Here is a 23,843-nt window from a genome sequence, read left to right on the forward strand (position 1 = left end):
TATTCAGGAAGAACTCCTTGAGAGTTTACTGATATGGTGAGGAAGGATGAAGAAATGATCAGACTAATACAAAGGTTGATCATTTGCATAGTAGGCCTGGTAGAATTGTAAGGCAGTAGGAGCCTAGAACATTGACAAAGGCATTTCTAAGAGGCATATCTAGGATGGACAGGGGACAATGAGACAGTAGATCGGGGGGTGAATTGAAAAATACCAAGTGGTTTAAAATATGGATGAGAAAGAATAGCTGTGGTCTAAAGAAGTGAGAGAGGAGGTGTAAAGTTGCCTTCGATATATAGTAGGTACCTAATCAATAGTAGTTCAGTGGATGTGCTAGCAGTAGATTGCTTTTGTTCTTAAATAAGGCAGTGCCATAATGTTCTACTCGAGCAAGTCTGTTATAGCAATTGTATGTCAGATGGACTGATTGTGCGTGTGTGTATGTGTGTGTATTCATCTGTGCATAGGTGCTTGTGTGTAGATGGGAGAGGGCAACAAAGTAAGAAGATCTATTAGGTTATTATTCTAATCATTTAGTTGTGAAATAAGGACTTAAACTATGTAGGCTATGAAAATGTAAGGAAATGAAAGAATATGAGAGATGTTATTTAAAATTAAGATATAGTGACAGATTGGATATGGTGGTCAAAGGAAAGAGGGAAGAAAGGACAATAATTCCAAGATTTGGAGACTGGAAAAACAGGATAAATGATTATAATGGCTGAACTATTGAAGGGATAGCAGTTTGGATAAAGATGAAAGCACATTGGGGCACATTGTTTCAGAGTGAGAAATCTTGCCCTCAGCTAGGGGTCTGTGACTAAAGAGAGTAATAATAACATTAAAATATGAATATAAGCAGTTGTGAGAATTGTGGCATGAAGGAAGTCTCCAGTAGTGCTGAAGTGGAGAGCAGGGTTTCTCAACCTCAGCATTATTGACATTTGGGGCCAGATAATTCTTTGGTGATAGTGATGGAGGAGGCTGTCCTGTGCATGGTGGGGTGTTGAGCAGTATCCTTGGCTTCCAGTCACAAGATACCAATAGCAACCTACCCCCAGATGTAACAACCAAAAATGTCTCCACACATTGCTAAATGTTCCCTGGGGATAAAATCACCCCCAGTTAAGAACCATCAGTATAGAGGTAAAAGAGTAAACTACCATAGATTGGACCTTTGGGCTATAGCAGGAGATGGGGATGAAATTGGAAGGGAAGGTGGGTCTAAAAGATCAAGACAGAAAGTAAGAATGATTTAAGGAACCATGTTAGGAGAACACAGGTTTAGGGAAGCTAGGGAAGGGGGGTTTTGACAGGTTTTTGAAAATTGGCATTTGGTAAGAAAATTTAAATGGATGGAATGAGTTCCCCCATTCACTGAGTATCTAGAGGGAACTCGGTTCTGGCTTCTTCTAGAGAGATCTGTGGGTACTTGTCTCTACACTAGAACCACTACCTTGGCTTTAGAAACTTTTCAAGTGAACTTTCACTTCCTTGAACACTAAAGGCATAGAAAAATAAATCATCTAGGATCCTATAGAGAGTACACACCTTATGTGATCTGTCTCTTACATGTACATACACACAAACGAAGGCAGGACTTTTATGGGTTTTTTTTTACCTCCAAGAATATACCTATATAGATTTCTAGGATCCCATTTTGTCCAGTCCCCTTAGTTACTGGTCAGTGTTGAAGATGAAAAGGGGACGCTTAGATTCATAAAATATTTGTGAATTGAAAGACTATTAGATAGACATCTGTCTATCCTACTGTTGCTGGTTTTTTGTTGCTTTTTTTAAACTTCTTAAAACCTAGTGGGCAAGGCGTTCCTAAGAGAGAGAATGCCATATCCAAAGGCAATGAGGGCTAAAATACGAGGGGGTCCTCGGGAACCTAAAGTTATTTAACCATGCTGAAGTGTCAAGTGTGAAAAGATGATGGAGTGAGGTAAGATGGGAAGCCCATTCTTTAGGGAAAAAAGACAAAGCACAAGAACATATATACAGTAGACCCTTGAACAACACTGGTTTGAACTGTGTGAATCCACTTAAATGCAGACATTTTCAGTAGTAAATACTATGGTACTACACGATCTGCCACTGGTTGAATCCCTGGATATGGAACTGTGGATATGGAGGAACCACATATATGGAGGGCTGACTATAAAGTTATACATGGATTTTCGACTGCAGGGAGGGTCAGCACCCCTAACCCCCATGCTGTTCAAGGGTCAACTGGATATTCACATGTATCTTCAAAGATGTAACAGTCTTTTTCTTGAAATTTTTATGTAGAACCCTCATTGTAAAACACATAAAAGTGGAGCCACTTGCTACAACTCACCCATTGTAGTGGCTTCTGAAGCACTCCTTAGAACAGTAGGACTGTGGAACACAGTTTGAAAATCACTCCAAGGGCTGGCACCTTATCTATAAAGGAGCAGATAGTACATATTTTCAGTTTTGTGGACCATAGAGTTTCTTTTGCAACTGCAACTCTCAACTCTGCCATTATGGCAGGGAGGCAGCCCTAACCAATAGGTAAATGAATGGGCATGGCTGGATTTGGCCCACTGCTGACCATTTTGGTTTGCTGACCCCCCAAAACCCCCGTCATTTTTTTTTAACAAATGGGGACTCTGAGGCTGAGAACAGGGAAGCAAATTGCTATTAAAAAGAGCTAAGACAAGAACCCAAGTCTCCTGATTGCCACCTTGTTCCTTTACCTTTCAATTTGCTGTCAAATAGAAATTCCTGGGGTGTGCGTGTGTGTGTGTGTGTGTGTGTGTGTGTGTGTGTGTGTGTGTGTGCGCGCGCGCGCATGCGTGTGTGGCAGGGAATGAGCTCTGCCTAAGTGTCTTTAGTTAAACAGTACCTTTGACTATAGGTAAAGTATCTCTCACAAAGTGGAGGTGCTCTCTAAATCGTGTCATTTTGAGAGAATATGGTGTCCTTGCAGCTACTCAGTACTCTCTTCTAATTGTATCTCCAGTGAAAGGCCTTGCCCTATAAAGATATCTGAAGCTCTGTTGCTTGAAGGGTTTGAGGCCTAGTGTTATATGTCTTCCTGGGGAAAAATAGCTGTGTTTTTAATGTCTTAATTGATGTGTTAATTAGAGTTATTGAGATAATGAGAACCATGTCAAGGCTATCTGGAATGAATGTTCAATGTTGAGAGGACTAGAGTATGTGTGACTGGGGATTAACTTTTTCTTTAAAAAAGAAAACTCTGTGCACGTTTTGTGCCGGACACTCTACTAAGCACTTCATTTGTTATCTCATTTGCTCCTTTTAGAGGTATGTCAAATTATCATCATCTCTATGTTATGTATGAATGAGTAAAGGGAAGTTCAGGGAGATTAAGTAGCTTTCCTCAGGTTGCATACCTAGTAAGTGGGGAGCCAACATTTGGACTGGGGTAGCCTGAGGCCAGAGCTCATGACCTTAACGATTTTACTGTATGGCCTCTCTCTTTACCTAGAAGGAACCATTGACATTTCTGATGGCATTGAAAGGTGAAGTTGGGGATCTAGGATGTCTTAATTACTGAGCTAACATTTGAGGAACTTAGCACAGGAGATAAGTTTATAGAAGAGAGGCAGAAAAGGGGATTTACCATAATGAAGGAAAAAGTGAAGCATATAAAGTTCAGGATAGTACAGGTGTTAATAAGCCGCATAGACCTTTGTTCCTTTGTATGTATAGATGAGATCTAGAAAACATAGAATATGTAACTTAGAAGATAGCCTGCTTTGTGGATTGCATCTTTATAGGGTCTTGCACTGGTAGCTTCCAACAGTTGTCCTTTTGTACCCTAAATTACCTAGGTATTAAGCATTTACTAGGTGATCTTGGTGTTTATGGCTGAGCTGCACTTTTTCTTCGTCCTGTATATGGGTAATTGTGATTCATAATTGGACATAAAGTTAAGAGATTCGTTAGGGAAGATGTAAAAGTTTCCCTCAGAGAAAACTATGATAGGCAAAGCGTTTGGTGAATTTTTAAATTATCTGGAAAAATTCCTGGGGATTTGGATATTATGTTGTAAAATCTTCTCTTTTATTAAAAGTTATTTTGGGGACTTTAATTTCCATGACTCTTGGTTTTAATATCTGCAAATGTCCTTGATTTTCCATACTACTAGATGGTTATTTGGATCTGCTGACATAATAGATTGGCATTTTGCACAATAAAAAAAAAAAGATATGCAAAAAAAAAGGAAGTAGAAGAATTATGCCAACAATAGAGGTCCTGGTACCTTGTGGAAAATCATCCCAGTGGCAAAGCACGATGGGATTTTCCTTGGCCTGGTTTGTGGAAGTTGTCTGACTTGTGTGACTATCTTCAGCCAACTCAGAAAACTCTCTGGGCCTTTATTGCTTTTCCCTTCCAGACAGTTGGCTCAGTGACTTCCACTGCTGGGGATTCCTTAGCTAAGACATTGAGGATTCCTTTCTCAAGAAAGGCAGGGCATAGAGAAATACACCTAGTCCTGAATGCTTATTTTTCAGTTCTCTGAGCTTACGTTGCAGTACTTTACCATCAAGGCAAGAACTGCATACTATCTAACTTTAATTGCCTTTAACTATAACTCCCGTAAGCTTCAGTAATTATAGTTAACACTGTCTGCATTAACATTGCACTGCTCCCCTAGGGTTTTCAGAGCGATTCACAAATAAGTGCATTCAACTTTAAATAGCTCATCAGGATTATAGAACCCAAAAGGCAAAGGATGGAGGATATTTCCTGCTCTCCAATTATTCAAAGCTTAGCAAATAGGAAGGCAGAGGCATTCATGGCCTAAAGGTCTTGATTGCCCTAGTCAGTGTTATTACAAATAGTCGCATATCCCAGGAAAGAAAGGTTTAAGCTTATTGAGAGGATGAGAATGGCAATTTTTGTTTCTTTTATTAACTAGGGAAAGGTCTAATGGATAAAAACATTTAGACTTATAACTCACCTCAACTGGTTTACAAGGCTAGATTGAACTAGGCCTTGGAATGAAAGGAAATGTCAAGAAGTGTAGCACGAATTTTTAAAGTTTTCCCAGTCACCTAGGCAAGGCATAATGCAAGTCTGGTAGGAAAATATAAGTTTTCTTCCACCTAGAGAAAGTTCAGCAATTCTAATTTGGAGAGAGATCAGTTATAAGACAAGGAGAGTTTCCGCATTAGCACATGCCATTGCTGTCTGAGTGGACATTCTAGAGAGCAGTGACTTGGACACATTACCACGAAGGTCTTACCTGGTTTCTGCAATGAGGGTGTCAGGTTGGTTCTGCTGGTCTGGCCCCAGCTAAATGGATGTGGGCAGTGCTGGTAAAGTGGGTAACCTCTTACATTGCAACTGTCTATCTAGGTATCTCAAGGGCTTGAGAATTTGTTGGAAAGTTAGAGTTGAGCTGAATTCTTGAATTTCCTTTGGACCATGTTATCAATAATATTTTCACATTTAAATCTTAATAATGAGAGTATCCCTAACCGCAGGTTTCACGAAAATAATAATAACAGATGTGACCAGCTTGGAAGAATTTCTACTTTAGAAAGAGTCCATGCATTGATTTTATTAGCAAGAGAGGCACCCGCACAAGTATTATAGGTATGAAGAAGCACCATCTGCTCATTCCTAACAATTTGGGAAGGCTGCACTTTCCCCTATCTTCTTAGGTGTTGAGGGTATGTATGCCTTCTTTAAAAAGCTCTGAAATTCTCTTCATTCCTTCATTTCAACGGAGTCGGGGATTTACCATGATGGGATTTGCCTTGGAAGTTACAAGGGTACAAAGAACTCAAACTCTTAGTCCCAACCTGCTTCTACCTTTGTTTTTGGTTATGGTTCATAAGCTTGCAAAGAGGCAGAATCATATTTGATCTCATTTAGTCTTAGATTTGATTCATTACTTTGCATCTTTAGATATCTTTAAAGGTCCCAGAGTGATAGTTGAGAGATTACGGTCCAATGTTATCAACTCAGGCTCATGAGTGAGGCAGAAATCGCAAGTGACCTGTGTTCTTTTAATAAGAACTGGGGGAGGGGGCAGTGCTGGTCAATAAAGAGACTAAAGATGAACCATTGCATGGCAGCTTCACTTTTTTTTTTTTTTTTTTTGGCTACACCGCGTCTTAGTTGCAGCATGCGGGATCTTCATTGCGGCACGCGGGATCATTAGTTGCGGCGTGAGGGATCTAGTTCCCTGACTGGGTATCGAACCCGTGCCCCCCGCATTGGGAGCGCAGAGTCTTAATCACTGGACAACCAGGGAAGTCCCAGCAGCTTCACTTTTGAGGAGCAGAAACATTCCAGGAGAGCAGTGATGATTACATCGAGTAATTACCAGGACTGTAGAGTTCAGAAAGACAATTCTGGCCTCCCTCTACGTGCAGCAGTTGACCACCCTTTTTCTCTCACTTGGAGAGGAGACAGCTATATAAAGTGGGTAGGCTTCCTTTCCATTCCGAATTAAACTCTTCTCCCTGGAGAGCCCCCCTTTTATTTTTTTAGCATTCCCCTACTATAATGACCAAAGTAAGATATACCCTCTCCCAGAATATTACAGTTTATAGAGTGAAGAAGAGCAGAGGTGAGGACATCCATAAATGGGAATCTTAAGAGCTTGCCATCTAAGACAGACTCTACTGATAGAAATAGACTTGGGGAAAACACAGAGATGGGGAAGGAGGGAGAGATGAAAAAGGAGCTCGTAATTCCTATCCCTTGAGACATTATCTGTATGGTAAATACAAGGCAGCCCGATACTCATGAAGGACCTTCTTGCCATTCATGCTTTTCTGGAGCTGGACAGGAAGAGATCTAAACACAAGGCTGGATTTGGAGGCTGTATAACTGACCCTGTTGTTCTCTTTCCTTCTATCTTGTAATTCTCCCAACCTGGATTTTCAGCTGAAAAAGAAGCAAGTGTACGTAGATAAGGTGGAAAAGATGCAGCAAGCTCTCGTACAGCTCCAGGCAGCGTGTGAAAAACGAGAGCAGCTGGAGCACCGTCTCCGGACACGACTGGAGAGAGAACTGGAATCCCTCCGAATCCAGCAGGTATAGAGAACGTCAAGAAAATGAGATTGCTCCTCATTGCTTATTTGTCAGATAGTGTCTGACATGAGAATCCAAAAACACACTCTTACTCATCTTCAGGTTTTTTGCCCCAACTGATCTTACTCCAGGGCGCCTCCCAGTTGTAAAGATGAAGTTGGCTTCCTTAGCTTCCTATCGCAGCAAAATCCTTAATGCCTATTATCTTGCACTTTTTGTTTTCATATGAACCCCAGAAACGGTAGGCCCTATAAGAAGTGAAGATACTATACAGATAGACTCCTGGACATTTTAGGATTGGAAATGGTCTTTAGAATCATTTGGCCATATATCTCCTCATTTTTAGATGAGAGAAAATCAAGACCCAGGAAAGGTGGCATGACTCCTTTAAGGTCATACAACAAGTTTAGGGGCAAGGCAGAGACCAAATCCTAGATTTTTAATTTCCGTTTCTATGGAGAACCATGCTGGCCGGCAGGGCTAGTGATTTTTAAACCATTGATCCACTTTCTGAGCAGCACGACCATTTGACACGGCAGGCTCCTTTCGTGATCGAGAGTCTCGTACTCAAGCCCGAGGTAGAAAGTCCTATGAATTCCCCTTGCTTCTGAATCGGAATCCAAACTGAAGTGGCTTGGGCAGTAATCCTTTCCAAAAATGAGGGCTCTTCAAATGGGACTCAGCCACTGTGGTCCTAACTCATTAACATCTGGGGTCTCGGCATCTCCTCCCACAGCGCCAGGGCAACTCTCAGCCCACCAATGTTTCAGAATACAATGCCGCTGCACTGATGGAGCTCCTTCGTGAGAAGGAGGAGAGGATCCTGGCCCTGGAAGCTGACATGACTAAGTGGGAGCAGAAGTATTTAGAGGAGAATGTGATGAGACATTTTGCTCTGGACGCTGCGGCCACCGTAGCTGCCCAGAGGTAAGTAGCTGGCTGGTAGAGCCCCTGAATGAAGGGCAGGGGTGGTGTGGAGAACAGAAAAGTGACTGATGAATAGACTTTCCAGTGTTTTTTTGCCCATAATGTTGTTTCTTTTTTCTCAGTTTCTGTTTAAGTGTATGGTTTTTGTTTTTTTTCAATCTGGTTATGCAGAGACTGAACAACTGTGGGGCAGAGGGTCCAGGATTTGTAAATTAAAGTTACTGACGAACTTACTGGAATCATAGTTCAGCTTTCTTCAGGAGCCAGAACACTTGCAGATGGGATCAACTGAACGTCCACACACCTCCTTCCCCAAAGCCTCAGGTTCTTTCAGCCACATGTGTAGGTTTCTTTGTTTAGCCCCAGGACTGGAATGAAAGCTTCTCCAGAGAAATGCCACTCAGAAACTAAATGTCACTCAGGAGTGGCTACTGCCATTTGATAGCTCTGGCTTGTCCAAGGTATGCCAAAGACTGTGCTGAACATGAATCCATCCCTGCCCTTTGAGAAGGTCTATATTTGAAGCCCACATTCTCTGTGCCTCCAAGTTCATCACATGTAAGCAGTCACATTCCATTTGGTAAGGGAGAGAAAGTGGCAGGAGGCGTTTTCATTTTTTGCCCTTTATGTGTTCCCCTTTTCTCATTATAAACATTTATTATTGCTCTTTGGAGGACACAGTGCTCTTATCCAGTTTGTCTCGCTGCTGTTTGTAATCATCAGTTGGGAAAGAAACAAAAGCTAAATTCAAATCAGGAGATGATGTGGATTGTTGGAGATACAGACAGGGCCATGGTCTGGAGTTGGGTCTCTAAAGCAGGCTATAGCATATTGCACCCAGATAGGTCTCTATCCAGAAAGTTATTAAAAACCATGGCGTTGTTTTTAGCATTCTCCTAAATGTGGTGAGCCGGCAGAGCCTGGCAGCACTTGCCAGACTTTGGGTTGGAATATGTGTGTGGAGGAGGCAGTGGATACATTTATTTTCGAGTCCTTCTCATCCCAAATCAGAGGAAGGTCAATGCTTAAAAGCTGGACTGGTGGTTTGTAAACCTATTCCCAATTCTTCAGGAAGACATCTTACGTTTCTCTAACATGCTCTGTCTGTCTCCAGATACCCCCTATAAACCTTAAACAGATTGAAATTGCCTGTGCCTTGATTTTGAGGTCCTCATGGGCTTAAGCTTACCTGTCTTTTTTTTTTTTTTTTCTGAGAACGGTGTGCTCAGTCCATGCCAGTGTAGTAATAGAGTGCAGAGAAGCCCCAGCTGGGCTGGAAGATGGTTGATAAGTTTGTAGGCAGCTTAGAAGCAGAATGAAGTGTAATTTTAGCTGTTGGTTCCCAAGAAAACACCTGTGCCCAGTGCTTGTTCAGAGGTTATTCAGGAAACCCTAACACTGACAAAGAGGTGCAGGGCATTTTTGTCATCTTTGAGCAGAAACTTAGAAAGATACAGCTCATGAAAGTGTGCGGTGTAAGAAAATGTTGGAAAGCCAGGGTTCTTGGTGCTGGGAAGTTCACTGTTGAAACTGACTTCAGAATAGACTCCAAGTCAAAATGCAGGAAAGCTAGGAGGTTGTCATTTGGGGGCCTTGTATAAAGAAACTACCCCTTTCCTTCCTCCCTGGAAAGTTTTGAATATTGGGAGAATCCCCTTTCAGATGGATTTCTTTCCAGAATCTGTTGGCTCCCATAAAATAGATTTAATTTAAATTGAATTCCTTTAAATCACCAGGTAGAAAGTTTCCATGCAATCACTGTTTTCAGTAAATGCTTATCATTTAATATGGTAAAAAGCAGTCAGTTCCCACCTAATAGGAACACTTTGTAATAGTTTCCCGGACAAACATTCCATATCTGGACTGTGTACCTTTTGATGCCTATTAATACAACCCACAGAAGAGACTGAGAGATTGTATTTGAATTCCTGTAAAATGAGAGAATTGGACTAGGTGATTGTTCCAGACCCTTCTATTGCTAAGATTATACTATTTTTCCAAAGATTTGCTTCTTATGCTCTGCCACGGAGATTAGTTTCCTTCTCCTCCTTTCTTTCTTTCTTTATGAGATTTCAAATTTGGAAAGTAACATTCAGAAAACTTTGTTTCAGAACCTGTGGGCTCTTCTGCCTTCCCTTCCAACATCTCTTCTTGCCATTTCTTTTCTGTCCAGTGATTTCACTTTCCCTCCTCCCAACCCTAAATGTACTGACCAAGGTTCTGTTCCTCACCCCTTTCTGTAGTAAAGGCTTTATATTCTATTTTCTTCCAAAATAATTTTTAAGTGCCTAGGATATTGGCTGCAGATGGAAAGTGCTCAACATATGTTTGAGTAATGAAGGAAGGAAAAAAAGGAGAAAAAAGAAAGAGGGCAAAAGGAAGAAGTAAAAGAAGAAAGGAAATGCTTTCTAACTCTATACAACTTAAATCCTTAAATCTAGTGCCACATTGTACCAGCCTGCTCAGTTTCTGTGTATTCTGCTTATTATTCTGAGATATTAAGTATCTCAAACTTAATATATTTGTAAAATAATAGCTCATACATAAATAATAAGTTGTGCAATTAGGAAATGTTGCTGGGGTCATACAATGGTAGTTGTAGAAATTTTTCAATTGAAGTACTATTCACATATTTAAAAACCACTTATTTTAAGTGTCTGGTTTGGTGAATGTTGGTAATTATATATAATAATGTAGCCACCACTACCGTCAAGATAGAGGACACATTCTAAAGTGCCCTTATGCCCCTTTAACTTGATCCCCTCCTCCCATGCCTGACCCCAGACAACATCTGTTGTCATTGTAATTTTGCCTTTTCTAGAACGTCATATAAAAAGAGCCATATAATATGTACTTTTTCTGTTTGATTTCTTTCACTCAGCATGATTACTTTGAGCTTGCTCTAAGTTAATGCATATATCAATAGGTTATTCCTTTTTATTGCTGAGTAGTGCTCCATAGCATGGATGTACCACAGTTTATGCATTCACTTGATGATGGACATTCGGATTGTTTCCAGTGTTTGGCCACTGTGAATAATAAAATATAGATTTTTAATATAGGAATAGACATCTGTCTTTTCTCAGGTGAGAAGACATATTGGGTTATCTGTTTTATACCCATTCCGGCATTTTGATTCTGTGAAGCATCTCTTGTCAAAGGGAAAGCTGTCAATGCAAGAAATCACACGTAGTGTTTACTATATAAGATACGCTTCTAAGCGCTTTACAGTTATTGCTTATCTTCACAATAATTCTTTGAGAGAAGTACTGGTATCCATTCTACAGATGAGGAAACTGAGGCACAGACAAATTAAGGAATTCCCCTAAGATCACACAGCTACTAAGAGGCAGAAGAACCAGGACTTAAATCTACATTTTTGACACCTTGAGTGCTATATATACTCTGCTGCCTCCCAGATAGGATGATTTCAAAGATGGTGAAATAGGGAGTATTACCTGTTCAAGAGTTACTATTTGAGGCTTATTATTTAGTTTCTTAGACTATTATAAATAATCACAAAACATGGCCTATATTATAACTTCATATTATTGTGTTCCTAGAGTATTCCTCTCCAGATGCTTAATGTAGATGAGGGAAATTACTACCAAGTAGGAGTTCATCTCAGAAGAACTGATTTGGCAGTGCAGATCTTTAGTTTCAGCTCACAAATGGTGATTTATTTCCGAATAGCAGCAAAAAGATAAAAAGATAACACACCCGATCAACCAGTAATTTATTTCTTTGCATTTACTGAATCAGGTTGTTACCTTTCTCTGAATGTGCAGTGTTTCACATTCAGAGAAGAAAGGAAGAAGAAGGAAGTAAAGAAAGGGAAAGCAGAAGGTAGAAACTGGTCACACACGTGACGCATGTCTACCTAGTCTTGCGTTGTGGAGGCCTTTCTCAGGTTCCGTCCCCTGCTTTCTTCTCATTCTACCTTCTGTCTTAGTTATCTTGTTCTCTACTATAGCTTCAAATAGTAACTCTGACATCTCTAAGATTAAAGTTAGAATTTTCAACAACTTGTTGGATGGATATTGTCATATGGCTATCCATAAGACACTTTAAGTCCACTGTAACTAAAATCAAAACCCATTATAGGGCTTCCCTGGTGGCGCAGTGGTTGAGAGTCCGCCTGCCGATGCAGGGGACACAGGTTCGTGCCCCGGTCCGGGAAGATCCCACATGCCGTAGAGCGGCTGGGCCCGTGAGCCATGGCCGCTGAGCCTGCGTGTCCGGAGCCTGTGCTCCACAGTGGGAGAGGCCACAACAGTGAGAGGCCCGCGTACCGCAAAAAAAACAAAAAAAAACAAAAAAAAAACAACCATTATAGGCATTTTCCAAAAAGAAAGAAAGTTCTCCTTGGTTTCCTATCACAGAAAACGAGCAGTATGCCATCTTTTCTAGTCATTTGAATTAGAAACAACAAAGTCCTCATTCATTCTTCCCTCTCCCTAACACCCACATTTAAATAGTCTCCAAGTTCTAGCAGTTCTGCGTCCTGTAGCCTGTTTCCATTTCCCTTGCCACTTCGCCGGGTCCTGTTTTCAATATCTCTTGCTGGGATTATAACCTTTCTGACTGGTCTGCCCGATTCCAGTATTATGGCCCCTCTAATCCCTCCATTACATTTCAGCAGAGATAATGCTGTCTTCCTGAACCACAGCTTGGATCATTTCATTCCCTTTGAAAAGCTCTAATAAGCTTCACTGCCTATTGGAATAAAGTCCAAACTCATTTCTGTAATAGTTGATTATTTACTTTTTTCCCCTCCCCTTGCAAGTTCCCTACAGTCGGGGACTAGTCTTATCCATGTCCATCCACTCTCCAGCCTCCCAGGAACTTCAAACACACTGCTCCACTCATGGTTGAGTTCCCATTTTAAATAAACAAAAGGGTGCTACCGATAGGAAAAAGATGGACTTGAAGTTTAAAAGGCCGCTAGATGTTTTAATTAGGAGGTCATGGGTGACATTCTAGAAAGCAGTGTAAGTAATGTGACGGGGATAACTTCATCAGAGGAAGGAGAGAGAAGATGACTGGAGGAATAGTTGCCAGAAACCATTTACTTAAGAATTTGAGGTGCAGGATAGTAATTCAGGGATAATGCGGTTTGGGGTCTGTAGGTTGTCATTTCAAGCCCAGCATCTCTCTACTGATGTGCTTAAGGGTAGGCTCAGAGTACTGGAAGTTAGCAGGCCAAGTTGCTCCCTCAAATGCTGTGCCTGCTTGCTTTTGCTTAAGCCATTGCTCAGTAGCCCCAGTCTTCTAGAAGGAAGATTGATGTTGAAGGCCGTCCTGGCAGCTCTGTAGGAATTCACTAAGTGCCCCACATTTTCAGGCTCCATTCCTGAGGAGTTCACAGTGTCCATATCAATTAGCTGGCAGGCCTCTGTGTCCCCAGAATGGTCTTTTATGCAATGAAAGTGGCTCCCCCAGGGACAAACCGTACGCTCAAGTCCCCAGTGTCCGTAGACACTATGCACTTTTAAAAGAGGCCTGCCTCTGAAGCCTCTGCCATCACATTGGAACTCTGCACTGCGGGGATCGCCTCCAGGATCATACCAAGAGCTGGAATTCATTCAACTCATACTCTCTTGTATGTTATTCTCTTTCTACCTACACTTTTCTCCCTTAATAATAACTTGTTGAAGTGTTTTTACTGTGCCTGGCACTGCATGTTTTACATGCACACTTTCATTTCATCCCCCCCAAAATCCCATGAGATATAAGTATAATTATTATCTCAATTTTGCAAACAAGGAGCCTGAGGCTTAGAGCAGTTAACCCAATTCCTGAGCTCATAGAGTTTGTTAGTGGCAGAGGACTAGGGAAAGTGGGACTTGACCCTGGCATGGCCTATAGTCAGGGCCTGTGCTCTCAACACTACACAATGCTGCTTCCTCTTGGGTACTTTGGAACACAGGGGCCATTCCCAGTAGGACTACAAGCCAGTGAACTGCACTAGAGCAAGTGTAGAATTCCGAGATACTAAAATATTTTGAATTTAGCAAATGATAAAAGCCACTGGGGTCCTTTCCCTTCTTGTTCTCCAGTTATTTCACCATTCAAATGAATTGTTTCCACCTTGCATATAAGGTGAAGCATTTTGGGGAACAGTAGTTTTGCAGAAGCTCACCAAAATTCCCCAACTTTAATACCAACTTTCTGCCTCTTCATTTCCCTGCTCCTTCACAGCCATCTGCACTGGTCACAATCTCTATGCTAACAGGACATAACCAGCTGCCAGCAGAAGAGATGCCTGGAGTTCTCCCACAGATCCTCATTCTCAGAGGAAGTATAATGCAGCAGTGCCAGTTCATTGTTTCCTCAGCCTATAGTCTGGTTTTCTTTAAGACCAATATAATTACATCAACATTCTTCCTAAACTCGTTTTCTTTCCCTCCAAGTTACTCAAATGCGATCCAGTTTTCTTTCTTCCCTTCCCTCTTTACTCTACCACTAGTTCTAAATGAACTAAAGAAAGATGCATGACGTCACTTATCAGGAGGGTATAGGATTCCCATTATGTGTTTGACTTGTGCTGTTTAAACATCAGCCTTGCCCATGGGTTACATCCTTTCCCCTCCTCTCCTCTCCTCTCCTTTCCTCACTTCTCTTCTCTTCTCTTCTCTCTCTCTCTCTCTCTCTCTCTCTCTCTCTCTCTCACACACACACACACACACACACACACACACTCTTCTCCTTATTAATTACCCCTTGAGTTAATGGCCTGAGACACTTTCAGATGGAACATGATGGTCCCTCATGCAGTTGGGACTCTGGCAAGAGATTAGTCACTTAGTTGGGGGAGACTCATTGATTTGGCACTTGAATGTTTCAGATATAGCTTAGATAGGAATCAAGGGGCACGGACTCAAAGGCCCTGCTTCTCACTCAGCTCCCATGCCCTACCTGAACTTGGCTATTGACATGTCTAGAGTTCATTTCTAGCAAACACTCAGGTGGAGTTACTGCTGTTGAATGTAGCAATAGCTCTTTGGTACTTTCTCTGACTTCCTTCAAAGTCTAGCCTTTTCCCCTTCATGACTGTCATGAGAATAAAGTGGGCATATCTCATATGTAATATAAATAATCATATAAAGTGGAAATATGAATATCTTCCTATTGCCTGGTCATGATCTACAAACTTGAAGGGACTTTCTGCCAGAGGTTTTGGGAGGGTGTCTCTCTAGTTCTGAAGGCAAGCCTGTGCACTTCTCATAGAATTCATCACTGACTTTTGCACTTATGTCTGTCAATAACCTCTTCTAGCTCTGAAAGCTGAACCTTCCCATCTTGGAGATTCTTATCAGTAAGTCACCCGGAAACCGACCTTTCCTAATAAGTTTGATTTCAGTGTAGGGCCTTCCAGCCTAAGGCTTTTGACTTAGGACAGGGATTTTGTTGCCCTCCCGTCATTATCACTGCCATTTTCCTTCCCAGGGACACAACAGTCATCAGCCACTCTCCTAACACCAGCTATGACACAGCTCTAGAAGCTCGCATCCAGAAGGAGGAAGAAGAAATCTTGATGGCCAACAAGCGTTGCCTTGACATGGAGGGCAGGTAAAATGTTGATCTGGACTCTGGTGGATCTGAGAAGTTGATATGGAGACCAGATAGGTCAGTAGGGAAGGGCAAGCATCTTCATTCACAACAGGGGGACCTGATAATGCAGCCTCCCCCAACCCCTGCACCCCTGCCAGCCTGTTATTTAGGATTTGAGATGCAATGACCTTTACCTTGATCATTCCCACTAACTCTGGAATTCCAAGTAACACTGCTTTTCCCATTGTCCTTGGTAAATTGCTTCCATATGCCCTCTGCCAGAACTGAATTGTTGGTATTTGCACTCTGAGGTATTCTTTCTAGCATTGCACCTCAACTCTGTGGTACAGCAGAGTGCTCGGTAAAAGAACATCCACTCAGGGCTTCCCTGGTGGCGCAGTGGATGGGAGACCGCCTGCCGATGCAGGGGACACGGGTTCGTGCCCCGGGTCCGGGAAGATCCCACATGCCGCGGAGCGGCTGGGCCCGTGAGCCATGGCCGCTGAGCCTGTGCGTCCGGAGCCTATGCTCCGCAACGGGAGAGGCCACAGCGGTGAGGGGCCTGTGTACCACCAAAAAAAAAAAAAAAAAAGAACATCCACTCAAACTCGGAGATAGGGCATCTGATGTCTCTTACAAGCGCGTGATCATTTACTTATTAGCCGAAGTAGCCCATTCTTAGAAGTTCTCATCTTCTCACTGACTGACTCATCATTTCCATTGACTCAGATTCTTCACTAAGGTACCCACTACATCAGTTTACTCTCTCATATACAGCCCTTCTTTTCACAGATACTTTTCTTTGGCTTCCTAAGGTTTAACTGACAACTCCTGGATGTTCCTCTGTGCCCATATGGGTGTGCATTAAAAATTGTTGCACACTGTCTCTTGTCTTACAACTCAGAAATAAGTAGACCACCCCCTAGTCAAAAATATAACGGAAGCTCAAGTCCATGCAGGAAGTGAGACCAGAACCTGGAGGTGGCAACAGTGTTTTATATGTTCTTTGTCTTTGGCTCCTAGGATTAAGACCCTCCATGCCCAGATTATTGAGAAGGATGCCATGATCAAGGTACTCCAGCAGCGTTCCCGGAAGGAGCCAAGTAAGACAGAGCAGCTGTCATCCATGCGGCCAGCAAAGTCTCTGATGTCCATTTCCAATGCTGGATCAGGCTTGCTCTCCCATTCTTCCACCCTGACTGGCACCCCCATCATGGAAGAGAAGCGGGATGACAAGAGCTGGAAGGGGAGCCTAGGTAATGACAGTAAATAAGGAAGATTAAAGTGACACGTTTAAAGAGAGCCCTGACTTGGATATGTGCCCACGTGGCAATGAGAAGGAGTAATAGTCCCACTTCTAGAGAGGAAGATATACCTGGTTGGGTTTTGTCCTCCTGAGAGGCTGACTGCATATTTAGCAGACACCATGAAGTCTCACTGAGAGAACACTGGTTGAAGCCACAGCCCTAGACGATAAGAATCCTGAGTTCTGTTTGGGTGGGAAAGAAGATAACTTCAATTTCCTCTTAAAACTTCTCAGCTTTGGCCTTGGCCATGCGGAACCTTTTGTCTTTGTCCAAAGCCCATGTGGCTTTCGTGTCATTGAAAATTTCAAAATTCCAGCTTTTTCTGTGTTCTTTCCTCCCATATAATAGGAGGACGCAGAGTTCTAGTTAAGCTAAATGGAGCTGGGTGGCAGGTTTTTGTTACCAGAATATTCTGAGATGAGAACAGAATGTACTTTTTCATTCCATTCCTGTCCATTCCTTCCCCTCTAATCAAAACCCCAGAAGTATTGTGGATACCACGAGGCACATTTTTGGAGGCTGAGGAAACAAGCTATGTATATTTTAATTTGAGCTCTCTTTGTTGCTTCTAATACCTTTCTTGGTCCTCTGACACTTGCAGTGTCCTTTGCTTAGAGTAGGTATTTGGGGGACCATGGTCATGGTTAGAACCTTAGATCACACAATTACTATCACACTCCTCTGCGACCACAGACTGCTTTCCCTGATCCTTTCCAGCTGTTTGGTAATGGCTGGTGTTGGTTATAAGTGGAACCAAGTAGAAGCATTCTGACAGCTCGTTGGAAATCAATCACCATTGGAAAAATAAATCAGAACAGATACCCAGGACACTTAAAGGTTTAATACGTTTCGCTGGGGGATTAAAGAATGAGAACCAGAAGGGATCTGCCAAGTCTGAAAGAAGCTTTTAGCCACGGTGGGAGGTGCCTGACAAACTGATTCCTGGGTTCACTGGAGGCAAAAGTAGAGAATTTGGGACCATTCCTATTCCTCCTGAACCTCCTGCAAGGAAGAAGAGGTAATCGGATGTCTATATTGGAATAGCCTGTAGTTTTCTAAGCTCTTTCCCTCTTTCCTTTGTAGGTATCCTCCTGGGTGGAGACTACCGTGCCGAGTCTGTCCCTTCCACCCCCTCGCCTGTGCCGCCCTCGACTCCCCTACTGTCAGCTCACTCCAAGACAGGCAGCCGGGACTGCAGCACGCAAACAGAACGGGGAACGGAACCCAACAAAACCGCAGCTGTCGCTCCCATCTCTGTTCCTGCTCCAGTTGCTGCTGCCGCCACTGCTGCCGCCATCACTGCCACCGCTGCCACCAACACCACCACCATGGTAGCTGCTGCTCCAGTGGCTGTCGCTGCTGCCGCTCCAGCCGCCGCCACCGCCGCCGCCCCGTCTCCAGCAACTGCTGCTGCTGCTCTCGCTGCTGCTGTTTCTCCAGCTGCTGCTGCTGCTCAGATTCCAGCTGCTGCCTCTGCTGTTGCTGCTGCTGTTGTTGCTCCTGCTGCTGCTGCTGCTGTTCAGCTTGCTCCAGCTGCTCCGGCTCCGGTTCCAGCTCCGGCTCCAACTCCAGTTCCGGCTTCAGCAGCGGCTCAGGCTTCTGCTCCAGCTCAGACTCAGGCACCAACTCCAGCTCCGGCTGCAGCTGCTCCTCCAGCTCCAGCTCCAGCTCCAGCTTTGGCTCAGGCTGAGGCTCCTGCAAGTCCAGCTGCCGGTTCTGGACCACGTCGTTTGTCTATACCAAGTTTGAGCTGCAATCCAGATAAGACAGGTAGTAATTCTCTGGATCAGGTAGCCCTGGGTTCCGCCCTCAGTGACAGATCGGGTGGTTGGCCCGCTGTTTAGGCACAGCCGGTCATATGGGCAGGGCTTTTCAAGTTCTAAAGCGGATTAATCAGAGGAGATAGGGGCAGAGAGTCTGTAAATGACTTCTCCAGGATAGAACGGGGATGAGTCAAGGTCATTTTCCCAGTAAAAGTAAATGCTCAGGTGAACAACAGGGGGAGTGTAGTGGGCCAATGTCACTTTGCCTGAGGCTTAATGGGGGCTCTAAAGCCACTTCTAAAATTTGAGTTTTCACCTTGTCCCTAAGTGTTTTCTAACCCCTTATTTCCATTTAGATGGCCCTGTTTTCCACTCCAATACTCTGGAAAGAAAAGCTCCCATTCAGATCCTGGGACAAGAGCCTGATGCAGAGATGGTGGAATATCTCATCTAAATGGCCTAATCAAGAGCTGCAGTTTATCAGCAAGAATGCTTTTAATCATTTTTCCCTTTTGTTTGTTCTTATTTTGAGGGTGAGGACAAGGGTTGGGTGGGGGGATGTTTTTTAAAGGGACTTTTTATTGAAACAACATAGTACTTAGGTAATACCATATGAACTCCAGTCTGTTCTGGTACACTTAGAGAGTACCTCTAAAGACAGATCAATGAGAATGTGCTCTAAAGTTTATTGTTGGGATTTATACAAATTCTGGGACTGTTAATAGCTGGATATACATCAGTGTTTTCAATGTGCTGAAATTTGTTTAGCATTTCCATATTCTGGATCATTCTTTAATCGAAGAGCACAGTATGTTTGGAAGACAGTGTGTAACATGTAGTTCAGAAGTCGAAGCCAGAGAGGATTTGGGTGTGTGCTGTTTTGTATAGTTTCCATCTAGGCAGCATCCAGAAAGAGCTCTCGCCTCGGGCACATGAAAGGGAATAGTTTTAAGAGCTATGTAAACTGGAGAAAAGGTAGGGAGTATTGGGGTGTGGAAGGGTGCTGGAGCTAATTTTCCCTCCCAATTTCCCAGCTACCCTGGGCCAGGAGATTGTGTTTATCTTTATTTCAGTGGTGCTTTGGAAGTGGATTCTTTTGGTTCCCTCGTGGAGGTTCATACATTCATATATATACTGTGGAGTAATTTATGCATTTGGATAATTAATATATTGCTTTCAGATGCTAGGAGAGTAAATTAGCTGAGTGATGTACAACTTCTTCTCTCTTAGGGAGTTAGACCATCCGAGGCCTTGATGGAGAGTTAGTTGCATGAGGCGCTGTATGCAGACTTGTGTGGTCTGTGTGTAGCCAGGAACATAGCTCGCTTGCCTTTCCCGAGACCAACCTGCTTAGTGTTTATTTCTTCTCCAGCACAAATTCACTGGCTGTGTCACCAGTCTCAAATTGCCAATCATTTGCAAAATGAGGAAGCGTTTTCGTTGACAGGTTGAATGCTTTGAATTTCTGGTGACTACTTTGAAATAACTCGTGTTGTTTTCCCAAATTCTTAGCATACGTCTTAAAAGGCATATATGACTATCACCTCCAAGGGAATAGCATCAGAAGCCCAAAGTACTATGCTGCAGTCAGGGGAGAGGGAGGCTGCAGCAGTATCCTCAGCTACCTCTTCTCACTGCCAGTGACTCCATCTTGGAATACCTTTGGAGAGCAGCAGGAAACGCACATGTGGGCAGGGACCAAAGAGGCCGTGGCTCCAAGCTTTGCCTTAGGTCTGCCTCCAGGGACACAGAAGGGCTGCCTGTTGCCACAGGTCTCTGCCCTGTGTCGCCTCTCTGCCCTTCATTAAGGTGATAAATCCATAGAGAATGTCATTAAGATCAGTTTTCAGGGGTATTGGGGGGGTGAGGGGAGTGGGGGTATTAGGTAAGGGTGGGGGGGTAGAGGTTTGGGGATATGTTAGTTAGAAACCAAATTCATAGAAGAGTAGGCCTGATATATTACATTGTGAGGCATAGTGGCTGGAAGGAACTTTAGCAATATAGCCATACCCCCTCATTTTAGTAATGAGGAATCTGAGACCTGGAGAGGTTAAGTGACTTTTTCAAGATCACACAACACAGCTTTCTACTCTGCCGATTACCATGCTTAATTTGGGAAACGCTTATATACAAAAAGCCCCACTTTAAGAAAAGACACTGACACGGTCCAGGGCACATGCATTTTGGAAAATGTCCCTGGCTTGAGTAATTTGTCCAAGGTTTTGAATTCCTATCTTGCCTCTCCTGCAGTGCCTTTTGCAAGGTTTTCCCTTTCCTGATCCTTATTTCAACACTGAGCCACATGAAACATCCCCCTAAGAAATCAACCTCACTTTTCTTGCTATGGGATTGGCTATCTCGGATCATCTTACAGGGTTCCTCTGCGAGTATAGGAATGGTATATTTAACAATGTTTTTCTGGTCATTCCTAAAGGGAATTATTTTGTATGTGGTGAGGGAGAGACAGGAGGGAAGGTGATGTGATTTTTCAGCCAGTCTTGACATTTTCAAAGATGAAGTGATCATCCTACACGAGTCCTCAGTCATCAAGTGAATCCCAAATAGAAATTAAAAGTGCAGTTGTGTTAATACTCATACTACCCTATAGTCACAGGGGGAAAAAATCCTTCAAATAGTAGAAGCAACAAGTAGCAAACTTCAGGACTGCTACTTTCTATTCAAATAAATAAAAAATAAATAAAAAGAAACCTTTCATCTACTCCTTTCATGGTTATGACACATTGCCAGAATTTTTGCTAGCTCTGGGAGCCGTCATTTTAATCACATTCTGTAAGGTGACAAATGTCATACATTCCACACTGTGGGGCAGCCATCTCTTTAGACTCATATATTTTGGGGAAAGGAGGAACTTCTTGGCCAACTACTATTTTGAACTTTCCACAAATTCTCTGCCCCCTCACACCAGAGGCAGTTCCTTTTGGCTCAATTTTTTATCACAGGTAATTTGCTAAAATAATATGGAACATCTAAGAGGTGGAAGAAGTCCATGTCAGTGTATTATGTTTACGAGGAAGATAGATCCAGCCTTTTCAGAAAATCTCTAATAGGTGTCATTTAAAAACTTCAGGTTTATGGGAGAAATCTCAAGTTAGCCACCTTTTCATGATTGTGTGGATGTAATAACATTTGGGGGATCTTTCTGGACTCCCATCTATCTATGCATTTTACTGGCACCTCAGGACAGGAGGGTGACCTTGTTGTCTTAACTTGTACTGCCTGGTGGTCTCTGGGGACCTTCTAAGTCAGTTGTACACCAATGTCCCATGTACAGAAAAACTTCATTAGAACAAACTTTACTTGATATAAAATTCCTATTAACAATTTTTTTATTAAATAAAACTAGCTTGAGCTGTCTTTTAAGATCATGTATCTTGATTGCTGTTTTAATGAAGGATTTATTCTCAGTGCTGCTTTTGAGCTTCAGGATGACAGGATAGCAGGAACCTGAAATATCTACCGTCATCTGCCATAGGAAACACACCGAGAGCCCCGTCGTGCATTCTTTTTCTTGTCACACAGTTGGGTTGGGGACACCAATGGGAAAATGGAACAAACTGATTGTGCAGACTACTTTTTTCTTTTTTTTTTTTTTTTTTTTTTTGCGGTACGCGGGCCTCTCACTGTTACGGCCTCTCCCGTTGCGGAGCACAGGCTCCGGACGCGCAGGCTCAGCGGCCATGGCTCACGGGCCCAGCCGCTCCGCGGCATGTGGGATCTTCCCAGACCGGGGCACGAACCCGCGTCCCCTGCATTCGCAGGCGGACTGTCAACCACTGCGCCACCAGGGAAGCCCCAGACTACTTTTTATGAAGAGCCTAAACATAATGCGGCAGCTTCAAGTGTATACATATGCACTAACCTTTATGAATGATATTCTCATGTCTGTTAGCCATACCATCTCCTGTTATCTCAATTGCTCATTCACATATGGAATGTGTTACTTAAAATGTGTGCATTCTTACTGAACATGTTTTCAAAGGAAGGCATCAGCTATGGGCTAATTGCCACCAATTTTAGCCCGCCATGATCCTTGGAAATATAGCGTCCAAGTACCATCCATCATCAGTTGGACAAGTGTTGGGAGTTTGTTTATTTTTTTCCGGTAGCAACGATGGAGCCATCAAACCTCCTTCTGGCCTCCCTTGTGATTGATGGCATGTGTTTGTAAAATGGATAGCTGGGGTTGGCAGATGGCTAGACAGGGATCACCTTTGGTTTAAAATGTATGTGGCCCCATAATGATTGAGACCCCATTCTGTAATTGACTGAGCTAGTTCCAATAAAGTGAAGCAGGTTTGAATCCACTTTGTGCCTATCTTTTCACTGACAATAAACTTAGCTATTTTAAAATGCAATACTGTGTGGAAAATGCTTTGGTGTTTACCCAACAGAGGCTTTATTTACGCTGTGTCAGTGATTACTTTCAATTCAGTATGCAGTGAAATGGCCTTTCAAGGGCAGCATGTGGCAGAATTTGCATTTGCTTAAAGTATGGAATGTGATTATAAAGTATTAAGACAACACCACCACGGGCCACATGGTCTAATCAGTTCCTTTATATACTCGCGAAGCATATATTAAAAGCTTTGCATCTTTTTATCTCCTGGTTCCAAGGGATAAAATGATGGCCACCCAAAGCAGAGAATTCATCCTTTGGTTAGCATTTTGGAAGGCCCCTTGATGTTCCTTTTGTACCCTTGTTCTTATGCCAATTCATCAGTTTTGGTTGAGGGAGCTTGTTATTAAAAGCAAATCAAAACCACAAACAAGTTGGCTCTTTTCACTGAAAATGTTAAAGCTGCCTTTACACTGCCCTCTCTGTGCCTCCTGTTTACCACTGAGTCCCAGCCTGACCCGGGAAGATAAGATCCCCACAGGCTTTGAAATGACACTTTTCACAGTGAAATTGGGCTTGATGGGTGTTGCAGAATGGATAGGGAGAGGGTATAGAATTCATTCCATTTTAAATTTGATTTTTTTTACTAAATTGGGCTAAATTCCCTCCATATTTATGATGAGTGCTTTGAAAACTGTACGTGTGAAAGCCCACTCCTGTTTTTCAGGACAAAGAAGACAGCATTAAGTTAACCACACCTCTTACAAAGCTTTGTGAAGCATTTCTTTCAGAAATATATTGTACCTAGTTCTTAATGAGCAGTCACTTGTGGAGAGAAAAAGCAAGTATTCCTTCAAAAGTGACAAAGATCACATTGTAGGAACATTT

General features: G+C 42.8%; 1 protein-coding gene and 1 long non-coding RNA gene across 4 annotated transcripts in view; one reads left to right on the forward strand and one right to left on the reverse strand.

Annotated features, from left to right (window-relative positions):
• AMOT (angiomotin) overlaps positions 1-22,974 on the forward strand; it is a 63,064-nt gene extending 40,090 nt beyond the window's left edge. For all 3 annotated transcript variants that reach the window (XM_067724213.1, XM_067724215.1, XM_067724216.1), the window contains 6 exons: positions 6,901-7,050; positions 7,784-7,974; positions 15,424-15,546; positions 16,552-16,784; positions 17,919-18,605; positions 18,955-22,974. In XM_067724213.1, the coding sequence (XP_067580314.1) occupies positions 6,901-7,050; positions 7,784-7,974; positions 15,424-15,546; positions 16,552-16,784; positions 17,919-18,605; positions 18,955-19,052 (1,482 nt within the window). In that variant the 3' untranslated portion in view covers positions 19,053-22,974. The remainder of the gene's footprint in view (positions 1-6,900; positions 7,051-7,783; positions 7,975-15,423; positions 15,547-16,551; positions 16,785-17,918; positions 18,606-18,954) is intronic.
• LOC137217420 (uncharacterized) overlaps positions 1-23,843 on the reverse strand; it is a 132,699-nt gene that overhangs the window by 82,828 nt on the left and 26,028 nt on the right. The window contains exon 3 of the long non-coding RNA XR_010940093.1: positions 2,345-2,430. This is a non-coding gene — a long non-coding RNA (uncharacterized lncRNA). The remainder of the gene's footprint in view (positions 1-2,344; positions 2,431-23,843) is intronic.

The sequence above is a fragment of the Pseudorca crassidens genome, chromosome X (genome assembly GCF_039906515.1).
Source record: "Pseudorca crassidens isolate mPseCra1 chromosome X, mPseCra1.hap1, whole genome shotgun sequence".
Taxonomy (NCBI): domain Eukaryota; kingdom Metazoa; phylum Chordata; class Mammalia; order Artiodactyla; family Delphinidae; genus Pseudorca; species Pseudorca crassidens.